This window comes from Ailuropoda melanoleuca, chromosome 14 (genome assembly GCF_002007445.2).
Source record: "Ailuropoda melanoleuca isolate Jingjing chromosome 14, ASM200744v2, whole genome shotgun sequence".
Classification (NCBI taxonomy): Eukaryota; Metazoa; Chordata; class Mammalia; order Carnivora; family Ursidae; genus Ailuropoda; species Ailuropoda melanoleuca.
The window spans coordinates 69442922-69464610 of record NC_048231.1 but is presented as its reverse complement, the minus strand read 5'-3'; the positions used below and the strand labels follow the sequence as shown (position 1 = coordinate 69464610).

Here is a 21689-nt window from a genome sequence, read left to right as displayed (position 1 = left end):
GCTGTTTTGTGGTATAAAATGTCAAACCTGAAGTCCAAAGATGACCATGCACGCTGCAAATTCACTGAGATCACTTCCAAAGCTCTTAAGAATCTCATCTTGCTTCCCTAAAAGATAATTTGGTCAAAATAAAGCTGTGTAACATGTGTGGGAGTCAGAGGTTGGAGTCATGCTTTGGTTTCAAATCTTGTCTCCCCTGTACTAGTTATGAGCTCCAGGCAAGTTATTTACCCGTGCCTCAGTTGTCTATCTCAGCTGTGAAATGGGGATAATAAAAGTTCTTGCCATCACAGAGCTGTTGTGAAAATGACAATACAGGTGGCTGGTACAATGTAGTAAGCACTCATAAATACTCGCTTTTATTACTTCTTTCAGAGGGTTGCTGTGGGCTTCGTATGAGATAGTAATGCCTGTGAGATGGCTTGTGAAAGCGTAAAGACTATCTTAGTGGCCGAATTCTCTTTCCTTTCCCTGTCTCTTAAACGGAACACAGAATTCTGGGCTACCCAAGGCGAGAGGAGGGAGGCCAAGCGCAGCCTCAAAGCGGTCATTGTCGTCGCGCCGCCCCTCCCCCGCCCGGAGCAGATCTCCATAGCAACGCGGGGCTTCGCCTCTCCCCGCCTCCTGGGACCCGCAGACCGGAAGCAGTCCGCACTGGGGGCTTCTGGGAAACGGCTTGTGAGCGGCGTTTCTGCGTCCGCTGTGGACAGGGAAGCTTGCTGCGGATCCTGAGTTGGAGGTTTGCGCGAGAATGGGGGGAAGGGCGTGAGGGGGACGCTGGGCTAAGAGGCTGCAGACCTCTTGGCAGGAGTCAGCGAAGAAGCTTGGTGGGGACCTTCCTCGGCTTCCCGGGAGGCGCGGAGGACAGGCCGCTGTCTCCGCGTCCAGCAGTTGGGGGGCGGATAGGGGTAGAAGGAAGGCCAGATCAGGCTTTCAGTACCATCGGAGAGTCCTCCATCTCTTGTGTCCCCCGCGACCCTCGCCTTTCCCCCTCCCCCATCGGCCGGTTTTGTTCTATTTCGAGGCCTGGCGTCTCGCGGAGGGTTCTGGGACTCGTTTTGGGCGGAGGTGGGAGAGGGCGGGCCTTGCGCGGGGGCTGCCGGGGCTTGTAGTTAAGCCGGACGCGGGCGGAAGTGCCGTAGCACCGACGCTGTTGGGGCAATGTGGCCTTGGCCGTCTGAAAGCCGCCGGCGGCAGTGCGGGCAAGAGGAGCTGGAGGATACCGAGGCGGGGGCAGGGTTTGCAGCGGAACTCCACGCGAGTGAGGCGAGATCAGCTGGGACGCGGCTCCCCGCCCAAACACTGTAGCGACCGCCCGCCCTCCTTGCACCTTCTTGACGGCGGACGAGCAGGCTGCCGTAAGAGAACATTAAAGAAAGATTTCTTTTCTATAGAGTGATTGAGCCTTTGATGGTAGGGTCCTTGAATAGCAAATCTGTTGGCTAAACCCTATTTAAAAGGCCACCACACTCCCGAGTAATTAAACTTGTTTGCATTACTTGTCTGATAGGTTTCTTCTGATAACTAGTCTTGTTAGGGTTACGGGAAGTTTTGTGAAGTCTTTGGTATCCAGATTCTGGGCCCTGAGTAGATAAACTGAATAGCTGTATGGTTCCTTCATAGTATGTGTTGTAAACAATGGCATGGGCATGACTGTGCAAATATAAGGAAAGGATCAGAAATAGCACAAGGTTTCCCTGAAGGTAGAAGCTGGGGAAACTGAGTCATCCAGTGTGAGTTGATGGTTCTGGGCCGCTGCAAGAAGTTAAGGTGTTATAATAGTGCCTTTTCTTCATTGAATTTACCGTGATTAATGCTGGTCATTATAATTGAAACGTAGTTGCCGCGTGGTGGGTGACTGGATAGTATTTGCATTGCATGGTACCTAGTGGTTAGGTTTTTTTCAGTATTAATCTGTTACTGAGCAAGTGGATATTTTTTCACATATATTTTAAGTCCAGGGAGTTCTTAAACATTTAAAAGATCTTTCTTAACTTCTAAAAAACATAACTCCTAAAAAGCATATTGTTAAAAAATTTTAAAACGGGTAGCAGAAAAGCAGTCCCTGGTTTTGAGTTGACCTATCTGGGTCAGGGAACACCAGTCCTGAGTTGTAAATAATGTATTCCAGGGTCAAATGCATTTAGAAAACACTGCGTTGGAGAGGTTCTTACCTGGACTCTTTTGATTATTGAAATAAGGTTTGTTGACTTAGTAGGTCATGTGTTGGCCAACTTTTTTCTAAAGTGCCAGATAGTAAATATTAGGTTTTTCAGACCATATTGTGTCTATTGAAATGACTTAATTCTGCCATTGTAGCGTGAACTGTGAACAAATAAAATTATTTATGGACTAAGACATTTTAATTTCTTACCATTTTCACATGTCATGAAGTATTCTTTTGATTTTTTTGCAACCATGTAAAAATAGAAACTATTCTTAGTACAAGCATTGTACAAAAGTGGGCAGGAAGCCAAATTTGGCTGTGAGCTGTAGTTTGCCAACTTCTGCTGTAGGTTATTGATTGGAATTTTTAATCCGGTAAAAAACAAGTATCTTTTACTTCATTTATCAGTATATGTTCAAATTCTTAGGATATTTGCTTATTTATGTTTAATTTCTTGTCCCTCAGGAGAGCCTGTGAAGAAAACAAGGTATTTCCCTGAGGCCTGTATCCTGCCTTGATTGACTTTTCTTGAAGTATTACAAATCAGGATGTCTGCACAGTCCGTGGAAGAAGATTCAATACTTATAATCCCAACTCCAGATGAAGAGGAAAAAATTCTGAGAGTGAAGTTGGAGGAGGATCCTGATGGCGAAGAGGGATCAAGCATCCCCTGGAACCATCTTCCTGAGCCAGAGGTTTTCCGACAGCGATTCAGGCAGTTTGGATACCAGGATTCACCTGGACCCCGTGAAGCTGTGAGCCAGCTTCGAGAACTTTGCCGTCTATGGCTCAGGCCAGAGACACACACAAAAGAACAAATTTTGGAGCTGGTAGTCCTGGAGCAGTTTGTTGCCATCCTACCCAAGGAACTGCAGACTTGGGTTCGAGAGCATCATCCAGAGAACGGAGAGGAGGCAGTGACAGTGCTGGAGGATTTAGAGAGTGAGCTCGACGACCCTGGACAGCCGGTGAGTCTCCTCGGGTCCCTTGCTGGGTCAGAAGCACTGGCATAGCAGTAGACAGAGCTGCTGAGTCAATTCTGCTCAACTATATTAGAATTATGTTTAACTCTGCTCCCCCCCAACACACACACTGTTCCCTTATAGCTGTGCTTTGTCATATAGGCCCCTGCAGTATGCGTGTTGTTATGGTTTCTCTTGTGTGTTTTTAGTTCTGAATCTTATTAAATTCCTTCTCACCTGAACCAAACTTCATTTTTTTCAGGTTTCTCTCCGTCGACGAAAACGGGAAGTTCTGGTAGAGGAGATAGTTTCTCAAGAAGAAGCTCAGGGATTACCAAATTCTGAGCTTGATGCTGTGGAGAACCAGCTCAAGTGGGCATCCTGGGAGCTCCATTCCCTAAGGCACTGTGGTGAGGACCAAAACTCCCAAGTGGGCTAGAGGCACAAGAGAATGTGGGCGTTTCGTCCAGAACCGTTTGCTTGTTCCTGCTAGGGCTTAGAGAATAATCACCTTAACCTGATTTTGTAGACAGAGACACACTGTAGGATCTTGATTCTTTTCTTACTTACAACAGTTGGTTTGCAGATCTCAGGTCTTTTATTCTTAGACATTAACATCATCAGCCTTTTCTTCCCTTTTACTTGAAGACCTACCCATTTCCTGCTGGCATATGCCTTACTTTGAGCCAGCACCCACTTGTAGATTAGGTCCCTTTTTATTGATTGATTGATTGATTGATTGATGGATTTTATTCGAGAGAGCGCCACAAGAGATCACGAGCAGGGAGGAGAGGGAGAAGCAGGCTACCCACTGAGTAGGGAGCCAGACATGGGGCTTGATCCCAGGACCCTGGGATCATGACCTGAGCCAAAGGCAGACACTTAACCAGCTGAGCCACCCAGGTGCCCCTAGGTCCCTTATTTTGCTTGCAGTATTCTCTGTCATCTGTTTCATATCTTTTCAGTCTTCTGCCTAGTTCTCTTAGCATAATAAGCTTACCTGAAGCCTCTTCAAATCCATTCTTTTTGTTGCTGACCACTGAAGTCTTTCTAAATTTTTGGTTATTTTTGTTTTTTCTTCAACATCCTACCTAGAGTCTTTTTTTTCCTAAGAATCATCTTTTGTGGAAATGATATTTGGGTAAAACTCTTCACATTTTCCAAGTATTTATGCAAAAATAGGCTCTGTAGCTAAAATACGTTTTAAATGCAGAAAAATAAAAAGCTCATGATTGTAATGTCGTTTAAACTAGACTTTCCCAGCATATTGGCAATTGACACCATATACTTAGTATACTTTGCTACAGTCCAGTATATTGCTAAACCTGCTGGGTTCTTGTTCATATTTGAGACTGCTTTGGGAATCTCCCCTTGAGGTAGTTGTAGATGTTGCTGGTATGTGCCACAGGTGGGGTCTCATGGGGTTCTTTCCCCACCTGAGGGGACAGTGCTAGGGAACCACTACTGTGGTGGGGTGGGGCTGAGGTCTGCTGAGAGCCTGTAGTTGTACATGTTTCATGGGACATTCTTCTCTGGAATGAAGTTCGAGAACCACTATCCTTGGTCATTGGAGGTGACATTGTCTTGGGTAGAAAATTTCTTCCTGCCTGAATTTTAGAATAATTTTCCCTTATTTGTAAATAGCCTCATTTCAGGGGTGTGGTCTCTACCACACGGGGGAACTTCTTTCTTTCTGTGCCATTTGTCCCCACATAAGTTTAACACTTCTCTGTTGTTCGTGTCTCCAGGCCTCACTGATCCCTGCACCCTTCAGCCTCTTGTTCTTAGTCTTCTCTCCTGACTTTATCGCTGTCGTAACCATTTATTACAGACTTGCTCACTGTTTACCACTTTTCTGATCGCTGCTGCTCACTCTGTAGTAACTGTACTCTTCAAGGCTCGAAGTTTCAGGAAGGTCTCAAATGAGAGTTGCTCATACTGCTTGCTGCAGGTGGGTAATGGTACCGCATGTTAGTAATTAATTCAGGCTTTTGTTTCGCTAGACTCCTCAAATTGAGGCTTAGAAATAATAACTCCTCTAAGTACCATGGCAGATATGAAGGAGGGCAACTTTCATTTACAGGAAAGCTTTCATTTACCAAGAGCCTGTTGAACGTATGTGTCATGTTAACAGAGAATGCTAGTTTATCTTCAGTTTCTTATTAGGGCATCTTCTGGGTTCTGCTTTTGGTGTAGTGTTGGCCGTGATCTGCCTGATCTTGCTCATTTCAGAAACAGTCATTTTTCTGACAGGTTGCTTGTTATTTATACCATTATATTTTGATGTAATTTCTCCCTCCTCAGAGCAAAAGCCTATTACAATGATTTCCTAATGGCCAATTTTATTTTATATTTCTTTTGAAGTTTCATCCAGATCTAGCTTGTATCATCTTTGTCTGACAGTCTTAGAATCTGCCATCATCCTGCCCTTTGTTTTCAAACTAGTATTGTGTAGCCCACTTGCTTATGTTACCACTGTTATTCAGATATAACCTTTGAATTCCTCATTATGTTAGCATGCCATTACCTTCCTTCGCCTCATAATCAGTCATTTCAATTTTTCTTTTTCTTTTTTGGAGTAGGCAACCTTAACACCAGTGTTCAGGGGGCTGTTTATGCAAACTATTTACTTTGAGTTCACTTTTACTAAATTTTTCTTCAGGTCTCTTTCCTTCCAGAATAGGAAATGAGTGATATTTACATTTTTTCTTTATTTCAGATGATGACGGTAGGACTGAAAATGGAGCAGCAGCTCCGAAGCAGGAGATTCCTTCAGCAGTAGAATCTCAGGAAGTTCCTGGCACTCTCAGTATAGGTGTGCCTCAGATTTTTAAGTACGGAGAAGCCTGCTTCCCCAGGGGCAGATTTGAAAGAAAGAGAAATCCCTCTCGAAAGAAACAACATATATGTGATGAATGTGGAAAACACTTCAGTCAGGGCTCAGCCCTCATTCTTCATCAAAGAATCCACAGTGGGGAGAAACCTTACGGATGTGTCGAATGTGGGAAAGCATTCAGCAGAAGTTCTATCCTTGTGCAACATCAGAGAGTCCATACTGGAGAAAAACCTTACAAATGTCTTGAATGTGGAAAAGCCTTTAGCCAGAATTCTGGGCTTATTAATCACCAGAGAATCCATACTGGGGAGAAACCTTATGAATGCGTTCAGTGTGGGAAATCTTATAGTCAAAGCTCAAATCTTTTTAGACATCAGCGAAGACACAATGCAGAAAAACTTCTGAATGTTGTGAAAGTTTAAGAAATTACAAAAAAAAATCAGCACTCAGGTCTTTTTCTTCAGAAATGAAGACAAAATTAAAAACATGAAATGATACATAATAGTTTTATTTCCCTATATAGACTGTTAGAAAATCCACTGGGAAATGTAGAAAATCTTCACCCACCATTATTTTATCTTGAAAGAAATGATGTCATACCTGCCTAGAAACTGAAATTTTAAACTTAATTCAGGTGTTAATGCCTAAATCTTCCATGTGATGTTTCTATACTTACTCTTTTTCCAAATAATGAACTACCTGATTCTTTGTCCCTTAAAAGTTTCCTTTTTAGACAGACATTATTTCTGTGTTGATCCTTAAAATGTTCTTTGCAAGGATACATTCCCTTCTACATTAAAAGGCAACATAGGAATTATAAAATCTGGAAACCGAAACCATTTTTTAAAAATTCACCCTTCTGTTTCCTTTTACTTAATTTGAATATGCATTTCAGAAAATAGAAGATAAAGGATGACCAAAAGCCTCAAAGTAAAATGGGCCTTAAAACTCAGATAAGTGATGTGTGATAAAACATCAAAAAGTGAATGGGACACCTAGATTGGGCAAGATAAATACTTTGATCCAAGAATTGAAGTATATCAAGAATTTATCTCAGTGTAATTATCTGCCTGCAGGGAAACTCAAACACCGCTTATCCTGTCTAATTTGAAGGCATCCCACTAATGAGAATATTGTTATTCTGTGTTACGATAGAAAGTGGACAGTGTGAACAGTAAACATTTGTAAAACTATGAGAGTAGACATTCTAACACTAGGAAGAATTTGTAGTGAACGGCAGTGTTGAAGGGCAAATGTAAACATGAGGGTAATGGTCTGTCTTGGCTTTTAGAAAACAGAAGAGACTTGAAGATCTAATTTATTATTTTGCCTTTCTTTTTGTTAAGGACATAAAAATCCATGACAGGTGGGCAACAAGTATCAGGTTTGCTCTTTTATTCTTTTGGTACAAAAGGGTTGCACACCAGGCTAACAAAACAGCCATGCATTTATTATTAAACATTTTCTACCGACAAGGCACTGTGCTAGGTACTGTAACCCTACCATAGGTAGGTAGATATTTCTTCCACTGTAAATCATTGGGGATTTGGTCTAAAGCTGTTTCATGTGAGTTAGCTTCTTCCCTCTGTCTGAGCAGTCCTGGGGGAGGTCACCTCTGAGATTCCCAGAGCCATAGTTCTCTTACCAGGGTGTTGTATTTGGGGGGAAGGATGACTCAGCTCAAAGAGCTAGCCAGCTCTCCAGCAATCTTCAGAGGTGAGTCCGAGATACTCGTATCACAGTTTGGAGGTTCGTGGGTCTTTTAAAAAAACTAATCAATCTCTAGTAGCATCGAGGTTGTACTTACATGTTAAGTTGAACGGATTGTTCTATTTAAAAATAAACAATAGGTTATTAACAACTAGTTTATTAACTATCAGAATTGATTGAACTTTTTTTTTTAATTTTAAGTCTTAACACATTTTTAAAAATGTATAAAAGTAATACATTGTAGTAGTAGGATTATATACTCCTTGGCTGAGAATCCCAAGTACTGTGGCTTTACTGTTTAGTGGAAAACTCTGGAAGTTAAAATAGAGAATACGAGAAAAGGCTTTTTTATAGTGGGCATTCATTGTGTGGAAAATGACCCATGTGAATAAAAAGATTTCATAGTTCCAGAGATTTTGGTTACATCTGGTGCTTGGATCAAATTTAAAAATGGAAGGTGAGATTTGCATGAGCCTGTTAAAAAGCATAGTAATAAATGCAAGGCCAGCTGGTGGAGAAGTGAGGCAGAATGGAGCTTGTTTATAGATTTTCTGATAACAATTAATTATAAGAAATGTGCTTTATAGATTAAGATTTATTGAAGTATAAATATGTAGTAATGATATAATGTATTTTAAGTTATACAAGAAAATGTAGGGACTTTTGTTTGGGTCTTTTTCTCTTTGTGGCTGAGAGGAAACAAGTCAATGTCCAATAAAGCTATAAACTCCTCCGCTCTAAGATAAAACGATCTTGAGTTGATTTATTTATTTATAACTGGCTTCTTTCCAAGTAGGTGTTGAGGTGGCATATTTTTAATACTTCTGCTGAGATGACAGAATTCTTGTATCAGAGTAGGTAAGAAGGGAGCAACCTCTCAGTAGCTAGAATTTCACCCTTTTTTTAGATCTTACATCTTTCCTGTATTCAAAGAAGCTTCCCTGTGGTATATTTGTCATAAATGCCAAAGATGTTTGGTATAATGTCAGAGCATAGAAAAAGTGTTAGACTTGGCAAATACGGATTTGTCTTGTCAGCTCTGATACCTGTGCGTTGTTTAGGAAGGATTCTGAGGCTAAGGAAAGGCTCTGTGGGGAAAATGGGCTGGACCCAAAAAGCCTGGATTAGGGTATATGGGAAAAGAAATGGTAGTCTGTGTACTGACCATCTCCGGTTAGGCTAAGTCCCCACTAGACAAGTTGATTTAAGATAATTCTTCAGTGAGTTATTATTTATCCAGACATCAATTTATACCCACACAGATAATCATGGCAGTTCTGGGGGCTGCCCAACCTCCGATTAAGTGGTGATCTGTCAGTTGCCAAGCAGTGCCATCTGTTGGTTAGTAAAAGACAGTCATTGTTAATGGCATGCAGACTGCTGATAACTGCCCAAAAGCTACTGAGCATTTGCTCACTACTGCTAAATTTTCTGGTTTTCTTGGAGGTTAAACTCTCAAAATTTAATTTAGCAATATGTGTATCACATTTATATAAATTGAAGGGAGGGGTGTATGTATTGAAATTATCTGCACGCCAGGCATTGGATTAGTCACTGTTCCTATCTCACTTAGATTTGTAGACAAGGAAAGAAAGATTCAGAGATCGTGTGACTTGCATGGGGCCAATTAGAGCTAAAACTCAAATCTAGTTATGTGAACTTAACAGGGATATCTATTTTTTCAGAGTGCAGTGAGTGATGGCTGTTAAACCTTGATTGATAGATTTTATGCTTTTTGTGGTTAACCAATTTAAAAGCTTATTAAACCCATTCATTTGAATTTTCTACAGTACAGAAATGTTAAATGGAAAAAGGACATTCCTTTTCACACTCTTACTCAGAAGTAATAATTACTTGGTTTGCTATTCTTCCAGACTTAGGCATATACGTATTTAAGCAAAATGTGTTACTAGTTGACACTGTCAGGTTGCTGCACACGGGCACTGTTGGAAGCGCTTTACCGCGGATTAACTCTTAATCCTCACAGCAACCATATGAGGTAGGTACATATCCCCATTTTCCATGTAGCACACTGAAACTTGCCCCCCTCCCCCTCCCCCTCCCCTTGATTTCGACGTTGTTCTTTATGGCTGCGTACTACTCCATTGCATGAATATACTGTATTTAACCCCTTATTGATGGAAAAGAAGTTCTTTCCAATTTTTTTATTATAGATAAAGGTATAGTTACCATTCTTACCCCTCTATTTTGCTGCCTGTGTGGATATTTCTTGTAGGATAAATAGCAAGAAATAGATTTATTGGGTCAGAGAATGTGCACATTTAACATTTTGGGAACTGTCACCAAAAAGATGGTACCAATTTACAACTCCATCAGTAGAGTGCCTGTTTGCCTCCACTCCCACCAACCCTGAATCCTGACATATCTTTACCACTCTGGTAGGCAAAATATGTCTTTTTATTAATAAGGAGGAACATCTTTTTATGTTTATTGGCCATTTGCATTTCCTATTGTGAGCTGTTTCCCTGTTTTTCTTTTTTTAGTTGTGAAAGTATAAATGACTACCATCTCATTATAGAAAACTTAAATAATACACAAGTATAAGAGCAAAGAGAGACCCTTTTCTCCAGTACTTCCAGTCACATTCCACTGTCCATAGTTTGACATACATCCATCTAGTTGCCTTTCCATACATTTCCATATGAATATACATACACTTAATAAATGCTATTTTTACATAAATAAAATCATAGATATGTATTATTCAGCTTGCTTATTTTTTTTTTCCTTTAGTCTCAAAAATCCTGAGGTCTTTAGGTTTCTTTAATGGTTGATTAGGATGCAATACTATGAAAATCCCATTCAACTCTTCCTTTATTTTTTCTCTTGCTATTACACTGCCAAAGTAAACATCGTTTTCATATATTTCTGTGCACGTGTGTGACTTTCTTTAGGATGGAGTTGTATGAGGTGGACGATTGGGTCCAAGGATGTGCTTTCCGATCGACCCATCTTAGCCTTTCCAAAGGTCTTCATAACTTTCTGTTTTTACCCTATGTATGGAAAGTGCTCATTTCTCCACATAGCCTTACCTGCACTTGATGATTTTTATCTAATGGGCAAAAAAGAAAAAAAAAATCATCTTGTATTTTCCCTGATAAATGGCGACCTTGAGGTTATTTTCATATGTTCATTGGCCACTTTTATCATGGATTGTTTGTTCATGTCCTTTACCTATAATAGCTTTTCTGTTGGGTTATGTGTGGATCTATGTTGTTGGGTTTTTTTGTTTGTTTTTGTTCAGCATCTCTTTCCCCATCCTCTGGTAACAGAATCCTTATTTATTGTGGGGAACCCATTCCCTGTGGCTTAGATGAGTAGATGACCAGGTCTGGCCTTCCTGAGTCCTGCAGCTTCTTAGCCACAGTGATTAGAGAATGGGCATGTAACTCAAGCCAGGCTAAAGAGAGCTCTCAACAGAACTGCTGCAACTATTGGAAAGAAGGCTCTACAGAGATCCCACGAACTAAGGACTGTGTAAGCCTGAGTTTACACCATGTGGAGAGAGTCTGAGGAGAAACTCAGAGGCTAGCAGAAAGGAATGAGAACTCAGTTCTGATGTCATTTTTTGGAGGCCCTAGATCCAGCTGTGCCTAAAGCCTGCCCTACCTCTGAACTTTAAAGTTTTGTGAGCCAATAAAGTCCCTTTCTTGTTTAAAATAACTGAATTGGGTTTCTGTCCTGATTAATATAGCTTCTTTGTATTTTCTTATTTGTAGAAAAGCTTTGTAATTCTAAACTCTAGAATTAACACTTTATGCACTATATAGGTTAATAAAATTAGCATGGCCTTCCGTGACGTGGCCTCTGTCAACTTCTGCCATGTGTTACTCCATTCTATCTGCACCACACACATAACATTTTAGATTCAAACAATAACTGTCATTGGTGTTGGGAATGTCTGTGGATAAGAAGCTTTTCACACTATTGAGTCTTTGGCATTTCTCTTCCATCCTTCATACAGATTCATTAACCTGGGATTCAAGACGGGCTTAAACTGGCAAGTGTATGGTATACCCACATCCAACCATTGCTCTTGGAGCATTCCCCTCAAGCACCCCCTGTATGTGACCCTTGAAGCCCCTCCCCATGACCATCATCTTAACCCTTCTCAAAACCAGTTTTCTGAGGGCCTAATTTTATTACAAGACCTGTGGATTTGAAGTTGCTAACGTCCAAAACTTTGTTGGTAGGGTTTACATCTATTCCTTCTGTGTGTGGAAACTACACGGCAGTAGGAAAAGGAAAAGCATATTGTATGTCCTATGATGAGTGGTAAGGAGAAAATAAATTGGAAAAAAAAAGGTGAAATTTGAGGAAAGCTAGGACTAAGTATAAGAAAGTAAACCATGAGACTCTGGAGGAAAGACGTTCCATGCGCGGGAACAGCAAGTGCAAAGAACTTGATGTGGGTGCAATGCCTGATTTGTTCAAGAAACAGCAAGGAGGCAGAGCCACTGAAGCAGAATAAACATGAGGTAAAGTAGTGGGTGAAGCCAGGGAATAAATGGGGTAAGGGTGGAGGGGGGGCCAGATCATGGAGGACCTGGTTAGCCGGTGGGAGGACTAGGACTTTTACTTTGAATGAGATGGAAGACCATTTTTGGGCCAAGAAGTAACATGACTAGGTGCTGAGAATAGAACAAAATGTCCAGCTCCCTATGTAAATTCTTAAAAATGTTTCTTTGCAAAGGTAATAATAGAGTTTAGAAATAAAAATCACCCAAAAAGTGACCCATGAGTCCACAATCCTCGTAACATCTCATTAACATTTTAATTTTCTCTATACACCTATGTTAAATGTTCTCTCATACGTATCCCCATCTATACCTATTACACTGATATTTACAACAGGGAAAAAAAAGACAAGAGGAAAGTGTCCATATCTTGGTTTGTTAATGCCTTCTTTCCTCTTTGGATCATCTGTGCTTCTGCTTGAATCCTCCACTGGCTCTAAGCTGTCCTCTCCCACTTACTCAAAGGCATGTTCCCAACACTCTCCAGCTTGCATTATCGATTTTCATCTCCTGGATTTTTCTGATTATTATGCAAATTTGTTTTGTTTTTAAATCATGAACACTACAAAATCCTTTGGGCCAAGATGACCAGATCTAACCTGCCTGAACAAAGGGGATCCCTGAGAGATGGGAAACAAGTGAAGCAAATTTGGGTGGTCTCAGTTTACTACCTGGAGAGTTTCTAGGCCACAGCACAGGAAAGGAAGCAGAGCCTGGCAGGCTCCCTAAGTTGAGAAGATGGAGCAGGGGGTCCTGGGAAGCCACAGTGGCTAGCTTTTGCAGGACAATGTACCAGATACGAGAGAACTAGACAGAGAACACTGGAGATCTGCAGAGGGCCCCCCTCCAGTCGAGTACTGAAGAGCACATGTGTATAGGGAAACTACCTGAGGTGGGGAAAGAACCATCCAAAAGGATTAGAGAGAAAAATCACTGGAGCTCACCAAGGGTACCTGAGTAGAAAACCTCATAATTCACAGGGCTTCAAGAACATTGGTTCTCAAGTGCAATTTTGCCTGCCACTACCACTGCCCCCCACTGACATTTGGCAACATCTGGAGACTTTTTTGGTTATCAAAACCAGAGAAGATGGGTTCTACTGGCATCTAGTGGGTAGAAGCCAGAGAAGCTTCTAAACATCCTCCAGTGCATAACAAATTATCCAGCCCTCGATATCAACAGTGCTGAGGCTGAGAAACTCTGGGATTGAACAGTAGGAAAGGTCCTGGCTTGTTATGTCAGGAATGAGAGAGAACGCCATTACCATATGTTATACAAATTCTTATCCACATATAAAGAGTTGCAGTAAAGTTTGCTCCCTTCCATATTGCTGATTGAAACACTCATTTATTAGACGTCTATTGCTTGAACCATCAGCAGTATTCTACATGCCCAACGTATTTACATTTGGCTTTCAGAACGACATCCTTGGTTTTTCTCTACCTCAAGGGGCATTTCTCCTCAGTCTGGACGCTGCTATCTCTTCTCTCTGGACTTCTGTATGCTGCGGTCCCTGAGGGCTCAGAGTTCAAATCTCTTTCCTTTTCTAACTATATTCTCTTCCTGGGTGATCTCATCCGGTCTCATCTCCTTAAATACTATCATGACCGCAAAATCTGTATCTCAGCCTGGACCTCTTCTCAGAACCACAGCCTCATATAACCAGCCATAGCCGCTCTGATGCTTGCTTTAGTCTGAGTTCCTAAGGAAACGGAGCCTAAGATTAAAAAACAACCTCACTGCTAATACTTTCTTGGGGTGATGCAATCCCAGAAAAGGTTGAGGAAGGTAAATGGGGGGTGAAGAAGGAAGGAGAGCGCATCCAAGTGCTTCCCAGTAGCTGTCTGCTCAGTCTCACTGTGTTCAGAGCACAGGGGCTGCGGGACTACTTCAGCACAGCTCACCCTGGCTGCGGCAGAGGGAGAGACGTTTCTGCAGACTCTCCCTCCCTCCGGTCCGTTTCTCCCACGGAGCAGGAATTCCTCCACACTTCCAGGTGGCACCATTCAGCCTCACACAGGTGGAGCGGCCGGCCAGAGGTCAAGCGGGAGTCCGTTGCTCCCTGGACTCGCGGTCTCGCGGGCCTGCGACCTCAGGGGTGGATGGATGATGCAGGCAGTCGTCCTAGGAGGTTATGGATATGCGAGCAGAACACCCGCCCTGCAAATAGGAAGTGGCCTGTAAACTGGGTTTGGAACGACGGCTAATTAGGCATCTTAAACTTAGCGTGCCCCAACGTCAAACCTTTAATTTCTCCCCACACCTGTTCTTCTTATAGTCCCCTTTATCTTAGAAAGCGGCTGTTTTGTCCTTCTAGCTGCTCAGGCCAATAGCCTCCCTGCTTCCCTGCTTGCCGAACTTCACTCAGTTCTCGACGAAACAGCCAGACCACAGAGGTCAGACCACGGCACTTTGGCTTAAAATCCTCTTCCTTTTTACGCCATTTAAATGTCAAAGGGGCACTGCATCTGCACTTACTCTTTTTAGAAAGAGTTTTAGAAAAAAACCCTACATATAGGTAGATAGATAGATAAATAGATAGATGGATACAGATCTATCTGGTTAAACAAAGCAGGTAGATAGAGAATCATAAAGAAATTGTAATAAAATGCCAACGTTTGGGGAATCTGGGTGAAGGGTGTATGGGAATTGTTTGTACTATTTTTACAATTTTCTATATGTTTGAAATTACTTCAAAGTCAAATTTAAAGAAAGCTTAATGGCCTAGTTAGGGTGAATTACTAAAGGAAAATCAGGGTAGGTGCTACTATTGAGAAAGCTGGGGGTGGGGGTGGGGTGGGGTGGGGGGAATGCTGAGAAAAGCAAGTATAAATTATAAATATCCACTATAGCCATAATTTAATGTGATGATGTAGAGCTGTGCTTATGACATGTAAAATGTTAGTAACAATGGGGAAAATTTAGTTTACCATTATCACTATTGTCTTTGAAAAAATAGTACATATATATGTATGTAGAATGGCACACACCAAAATTCTACGTTCACAAAATAGGCTTCTGGAGAAGGTGACTTTTATCTTTATTCTCTTACATATTACCATTTTTTTCTTTTCACGATAAGCTAGCAGCACATTCAATTTTTCTTAAAGATGTTATTCATTTGAGAGAGAGAGAGGGAGAGCACAGAGGGAAAGTAAGAGGGAGAAGCAGACTCCCTGTTGAGCAGAGAGCCTCACATGGGGCTCCACCCCAGGACCCTGAGGTCACAGCCTGAGCTGAAGGCAGATGCTTAACCAACTAGCCACCCACACACCCCTAGCAGCACATTTATAATCAGAAAAAAAAAAAATCAATACATGTTAAAAAGAAAGAAAATTCTCATTTAGGTCAGGGGTCAGCAAATGCTTTCTGTAAAGGGCCAGATAATAAATATTTCAGCTTTGCAGGCCTAAGGTTTCTGTTGCAACTCTGCCGTTGTAGCAGAAAGCCGCCATAGATAACACACGAACAAATAGGGATGGCTGGGTTCCATTACAATGTTATTTACAAAAACAGGTGGCAGGCTGGCCTTCTTGTGGTACTTTGCTGACACCTAATTTAGATGGGTACTTTCTTCCCTAAGGCAAGAAATGTTCCCTTTCCTGTAGAACTTCATATGGGCCCCCTGGACCAACTGATGGCCTGAGAATTCCATTGACTCTGTTCAATTAGCTATATCATTGACTAAGCAGGCTAAATGAAATTCAATGAAAATATCTAACCCAAACCATGTTTATAAACAAATGACAAACGCTTTGTCTAGAGAAGTGTAGTGTTGTAAATATGCATTGTATGATACTGTAGATGGATTTAGTCTGTCAGAGAACTGGATCCCAAATGTCTGAAAAAAGATTCCTTTTAATATGCCCTGGAGGCTCAGCTGCAGCTCACTGACAGCTGGAGTGATCAAAGGTTTGAAGGGTACCCTAGGGAGATGTGGAGAGACGGGTGTGCCAAAATCCTGGAGAAAGCTGGGCTCCTCCAGGTCTTGTTCCAGGAGTTAAATCTTCCTCTGTAAGGATCATACTCTACAGCTTCCATAAAATGAATTGGGTAATGTACCATCTTTTCCCATTACCTTGAAGAGATTGTGTAAGATTGGTTTATTTCTTCCTTTAACATCTGGACGTATTCCCCACCGTGATATCTGGCCTGGAATATTCCTTATAGGAAAAATTTTAAACTACAGATAACTTACTTTATAGACCCAAAATTATTTAGATTTTATATTTCTTCTTGTGTTAATGTGGGATACAATTTCAAAATGTTTGATAAAATTATTGATCGTATCCTTTACATTATATCTGTAATGATTGTAGCTCTGCAGTAATGGCCACTTTTGCACTCCTTACACTGACAGACGGTACTTCTCTCCTTTTTTGTTCTTGATTAGTTTTGCTGGGGCATTATCAGTTTTATTCTTTTCAAAAAGCTGAGCTGAAATGTTTGTTTCCTGTTTCATTAATTCATGCTCTACAATTTTTTTCCTTTCGTTCTTTTTCCTTTCATTTTTGTAAAGAAACCGTTTATTTTCTGTTGACCGTATTTCCATTTTCTGTTTAAGAGTCTGTGGCAGAACAGCTCACAAGCACTCAGTAGTCATTCCTGTCCATTCAGGGGCCTGAGTTGTGGGAACTGCAGACCAGCCTTCAGGGGGGATCTGCTGTCTAGTCCAGAGGACACACCTGCACACCTTTAGAGCAGTCTGGGACCTCAGGTTGAGTAGCGGTAAATTCAGGAGCGGGAGCAGTCCGTTCACCCTGAAATTCCTCCTTTGTCACCGCCATTTCAGCAGTGGCCTGCTCTTCCCCTCCAATCTCTTCAGAATCTCTATAGAAGCAGAGATCAGGCATGACCTCCTCTAGCCGTTCATGGGACATGGTGCCACACATGGGCAGACCTCCTTGGGCCAGCATCCAGCACATCAGACCCAGTAAGTGAGCTCCCTTGCTGCACGGGATGGCAATGTCCACGTACGGCAGATGACTTGCTCTACCATTGCTGTGGTAGGCAGGTCAACATGACATACCTCTGTGACAGGCTGGTAGTCAGCCCTGGGGTCAGTAACCACCAGAAGTCTTGGCTCCTGGAAGGCTGCCTGGATCTGGTTAGTGAGGGCTCCAAGAGAGAAGTGGACAGCAACAGGGGTGGCTCCAGTGACAGCAGCAAACTTCCACACAACTCGCTGGCCAGTATTCCTGAGGGTCGTGATACTGACATCGGCTGGGTGTCAATGGCAACAATGGCATGAGCTACCAACAGAAGCTTCTCCTAGGTTCTCTCCAAATTTATGATAAAGATGCCATCATTTTTCCTTTTGTAGGTGTACTGTTCCATTTAGAAGTCAAGTTGGTACCACCTAAGTGGGTACCTGTTGTAAGGAATTTGAGAACACCCTCCTCCTTCTTGCAGGACATCAAATATTCTGGAGATTGTGAAAATTTCCTGTTAAGCTACAACGGGAACACGGAACAGCACTAGATGAACCTCTCTCTACGTTCTTTCTTTAGATTTACTTACTATTCTTTTTCTAACTTCTTGCAGTGGATATTTAAATCAGTGAATTGTAGACCTTTCTTTCCTAATATATGCACTGAATGCTATAAATTTCTCTTTAATCAGGGCTTTAGTTCTTTCCCATGATTTTCACTGTTACCCAGACAAAAATACCTTTCAAATTTCCACTATGCTTGCTTCTTTTACCTATAAGTGATTTACGCTGTCTTAATTTCTAAACATTTGGGAATATTTTTTTTTTAGTGTGTGTGTTTCTGATTTCTAGTTAATTTTATTGTTGTCTGAAAACATATGCTAAGTCTTGCTGTCCCGTGTGGTAGCCACTAACCAGATGTGGCTCTTTAATTAGAATTAAATAAAATGTTGTTCATCAGTCACATTAGCCACATTTTAAGGGTTCAGCAGCCACATGTGGCTGGTGACCACTGTATTAGCTATATGATTACTGTATTGAACAATACCGACAAGAACAGACTAAGTTTTGTTGGACAGCACTATGCTAAATTATTTCATTCTGATGAAATTTGTTGAGGCTTGCTTTACAAACCAGCACACGGTCAGCTTTGGTAAATGCTCTCTGTATACCCAGAAGGAGTTTTCTGCCAGTGTTGGTTGCACTGTTATCTATATGTCAATTAGGTCATTTTATTAACATATCCTGTATGTCCACATGTACTATATTCTTAAACATTTTTTCTGCTTATTTACTGAGAGCCATGTGGAAGTCTTCCACTAGGATTGTAGATTTATCTTTCTCATTTTAGTTTTGTCAATTTCAGATTTATACACTTTGAGGCAGAATTATTAGATGTATACACTTCAGAATATTGTATTTTCTTGGTAAATTGACTCTTTTATTAAATGTCCCCTTTTATCTCTAGTAAGCCTTTGGCTTTAAGTCTACTTCTTGTTTAATATTGGTACAGCTATTAACAGCTTTCTTTTGGTTAGTGTTTTAATGGAGTATCTTTTTCCATACTTTAATTTCAAATTCCCTGGATCCTTGCCATTACAGTGTGTCTTGCTTGAGTAAGTACCATATAAACCTTAAGAAACGCAAGAATTTTTGTCTTATATTTCATTTACATATAATTACTAATGTAATATAATTACTGATCTACCATGTTCCCATTTGTCATCTATTTATCTTGCCAATTCCATGTTCTTTTTCTCTTGCCTTCTTTTAATCAGTTTTTATTACTCTATTTTACTTTCTGTGGACTTGTTAGTTGTACTCCTCTTTTACTCTAGAGATTACAGCATGCAGCCTTAGTTTATTAGAATCCGTCATAAATTAGTACTTTTACCACTTCCTCGATAATGTACTTGGGTCCTGATTTTAGGCATTATTATCTTTTCTTACAATCAGTATTCATTAAATTTGCCTTCAGATTTGTACTTTCCATGGTTCTTCATTTCTTCCTAAACTTGTTTTTTGGTCTGGAATCATTTCCCTTATGCCTGAAAAACTCCTTTTAGTATTTGTTTGAGTCAATGGGCAGTGAATTCTCTTGTTTTTATCTGGAAATGTATTTACATTGCCTTTAAAATTGATTTTATTTTTTTATTTTTACTTATTTAATTTTATTTATTTTTAAAGGATTTATTTATTTATTTTAGAGAAAGAGAGCAAGTGGGGGGAGGGGCGGGAGGAGGGGCAGAGGGCAAGAGAGAATCCTGAAGCAGACTCCCCACGTAACACAGAGCCCGACATGAGGCTCGAACCCAAGACCCTGAGATCACGACCTGAGCCAAAATCAAGAGTCAGATGTTTAACCAACTGAGCCACCCAGGTGCCCCTAAACTTTTTATTACTTTTATTATTGTACGTTTTGAGCATAACTGACACACAATGTTCGGTTAATTTTAGATGTACGACATAGTGATTCAACATCTCTACATGTTCTACTATGCTCACCGTAAGTGTAGCCACCACCTGTCACCGTATATATTGCCCTTCCTTTTGGAAGTTATACTTCTGAGATATTACATCATCTTCTGACATTCTGTTGAGAAGTTAAACCTCAGTCTTATTTGTTGCTTATTTGAATATAATGTTTTTCTCTATTTTTAAGATTTTTTTCTTTTTCTTTGGTTTTGTCAGGTACAATAATGTCAAGTGTATTTTTCTTTGTATTTATTCTGCTTGGTGTTTGTGGTACTCCTTTAATTTATGACCTGATAATTCATGAGTGTTGGAAAATTCTTGACCACTCTTTCTTTAAAGAGACTTTCCTCATCATCTCTTATCTCGTTTTCAGACTCAAATGATTTGTATGTTAGAACTTTTTACAATATTAGATACGATCGCTACACTCTCCTCTGCATTTTCTATGCTTTTTTCCCCTCCATGCTTCAGTCTTGGTGTTTTCTTATATCTTTCAGTTCACCAAACCCCATTTCAATGTATCCAATCTGCTGGTAATCCTATCTATTGAGTTCTTAATTACAGTTGTTATTCTTTATCAATTGTAGAACTTCCATTTAAATACTTTTCATACAAAACAGAGGATCAGGGGCGCCTGGGTGGCACAGCGGTTAAGCGTTTGCCTTCGGCTCAGGGCGTGATCCCGGCGTTATGGGATCGAGCCACATCAGGCTCCTCTGCTATGAGCCTGCTTCTTCCTCTCCCCCTCCCCCTGCTTGTGTTCCCTCTCTCTCTGGCTGTCTCTATCTCTGTCGAATAAATAAATAAAATCTTAAAACAAAAACAAAAACAGAGGATCATGGGGAAGGGAGGAAAAAAATAAAACGAGACGAAATCAGAGAGGGAGACAAACCATGAGGCTCTTAATCATAGGAAACAAACTGAGGATTGCTGCAGGGGAGAGGGTGGGGGGTGGGTAACTGGATGATGGGCATTAAGGAGGGCACGTGATGTAATGAGCTCTGGGTTATATAAGACTGATGAATCAGGGGCGCCTGGGTGGCTCAGTCGTTAAGTGTCTGCCTTGGGCCCAGGGCGTGATCCCAGGGTCCTGGGATTGAGCCCCGCATCAGGCTCCCTGTTCTGCTGGGAGCCTGCTTCTTCCTCTCCTGCTCCCCCTGCTTGTGTTCCCTCTCTCGCTGGCTGTGTCACTCCGTCAAATAAATAAATAAAATCTTAAAAAAAAAAAAAGACTGATGAATCAATGAACCCTACCTCTGAAACTAATAATACACTATATGTTAATTAACTGAATTTAAATTTAAAAACATTTTCATAGATTTTAGTAAATTCTGGTAACATTTATTCATACTAGTCATCTATTTTGTTAAGCATATTAATTATAGTCTGTTTAAAAAATTGTTTAAAGATGTTATTTATTTCAGAGAGAGAGAGAGAGAGCGAGCACAAACATGAGCAGGGGGAGGGTCAGAAGGAGAAGCGGACTCCCCGCTGAGCAGGGAACCCCATGTAGGACTTGATCCCGGGACCCTAGGATCATGACCTGAGCCAAAGGCAGACGCTTAACCAACTGAGCCACCCAGATGTCCCTAATTATAGTCATTTTAAAGTCCATGTCTGATAACTCCAATATCGGTATCATTTGTGATTATATTTCTAAACATATGTTCTTTCTCTTGGTCGTGGTACCTTTTTTGCAGATTAACTTTTTATTGACATATAATCCACCTGCCATATAATTCACTACTTTAAAGGGTTGAATTTGGTGGTTTTTAGTAAATTCTAAAATATGCAGCCATCACCACTAATTCCAGAACATTTCCAGCACTCCAAAAAGATATCCTATACCTATCAGCAATCAAACAGCCAAACTTTCAAGTGGTTGCACCAATTTTACATCCCCACCAGCAATGCACGAAGGTTTCCATATTCTTCTCAACACTTGTTATTTTCAGACTTTTAAAAATTGTATTTATATTAGTGTTACTTCTGTAACTCATTTCTAAAACCTAGTGAGCAAGTGGATTTAGAAAACTGGGGAAAGTGGAGAGTGCAGGACGGCTACCAGTGA

The 21689-nt window shown here is 41.0% G+C and overlaps 1 protein-coding gene and 1 pseudogene across 2 annotated transcripts; one reads left to right on the top strand and one right to left on the bottom strand.

The window, feature by feature from the left end:
* Positions 1–603: 603 nt before the first annotated feature.
* Positions 604–11356, top strand: ZNF24 (zinc finger protein 24). 2 transcript variants are annotated; one of them, XM_002917593.4, is made up of 4 exons: positions 604–739; positions 2633–3135; positions 3392–3539; positions 5849–11356. In XM_002917593.4, the coding sequence occupies exons 2-4, from the start codon at positions 2716–2718 to the stop codon at positions 6385–6387; spliced, it is 1107 nt and encodes a 368-aa protein (XP_002917639.1). In that variant the 5' UTR covers positions 604–739; positions 2633–2715; the 3' UTR covers positions 6388–11356. The 2 variants fall into 2 exon arrangements, with proteins under 2 accessions (XP_002917639.1, XP_011221169.1); XM_011222867.3 differs by lacking the exon at positions 604–739 and adding an exon at positions 776–1358.
* Positions 11357–15576: 4220 nt separating this feature from the next.
* LOC117796105 lies at positions 15577–19362 on the bottom strand (annotated as a pseudogene).
* Between the last annotated feature and the right edge of the window lie 2327 nt (positions 19363–21689).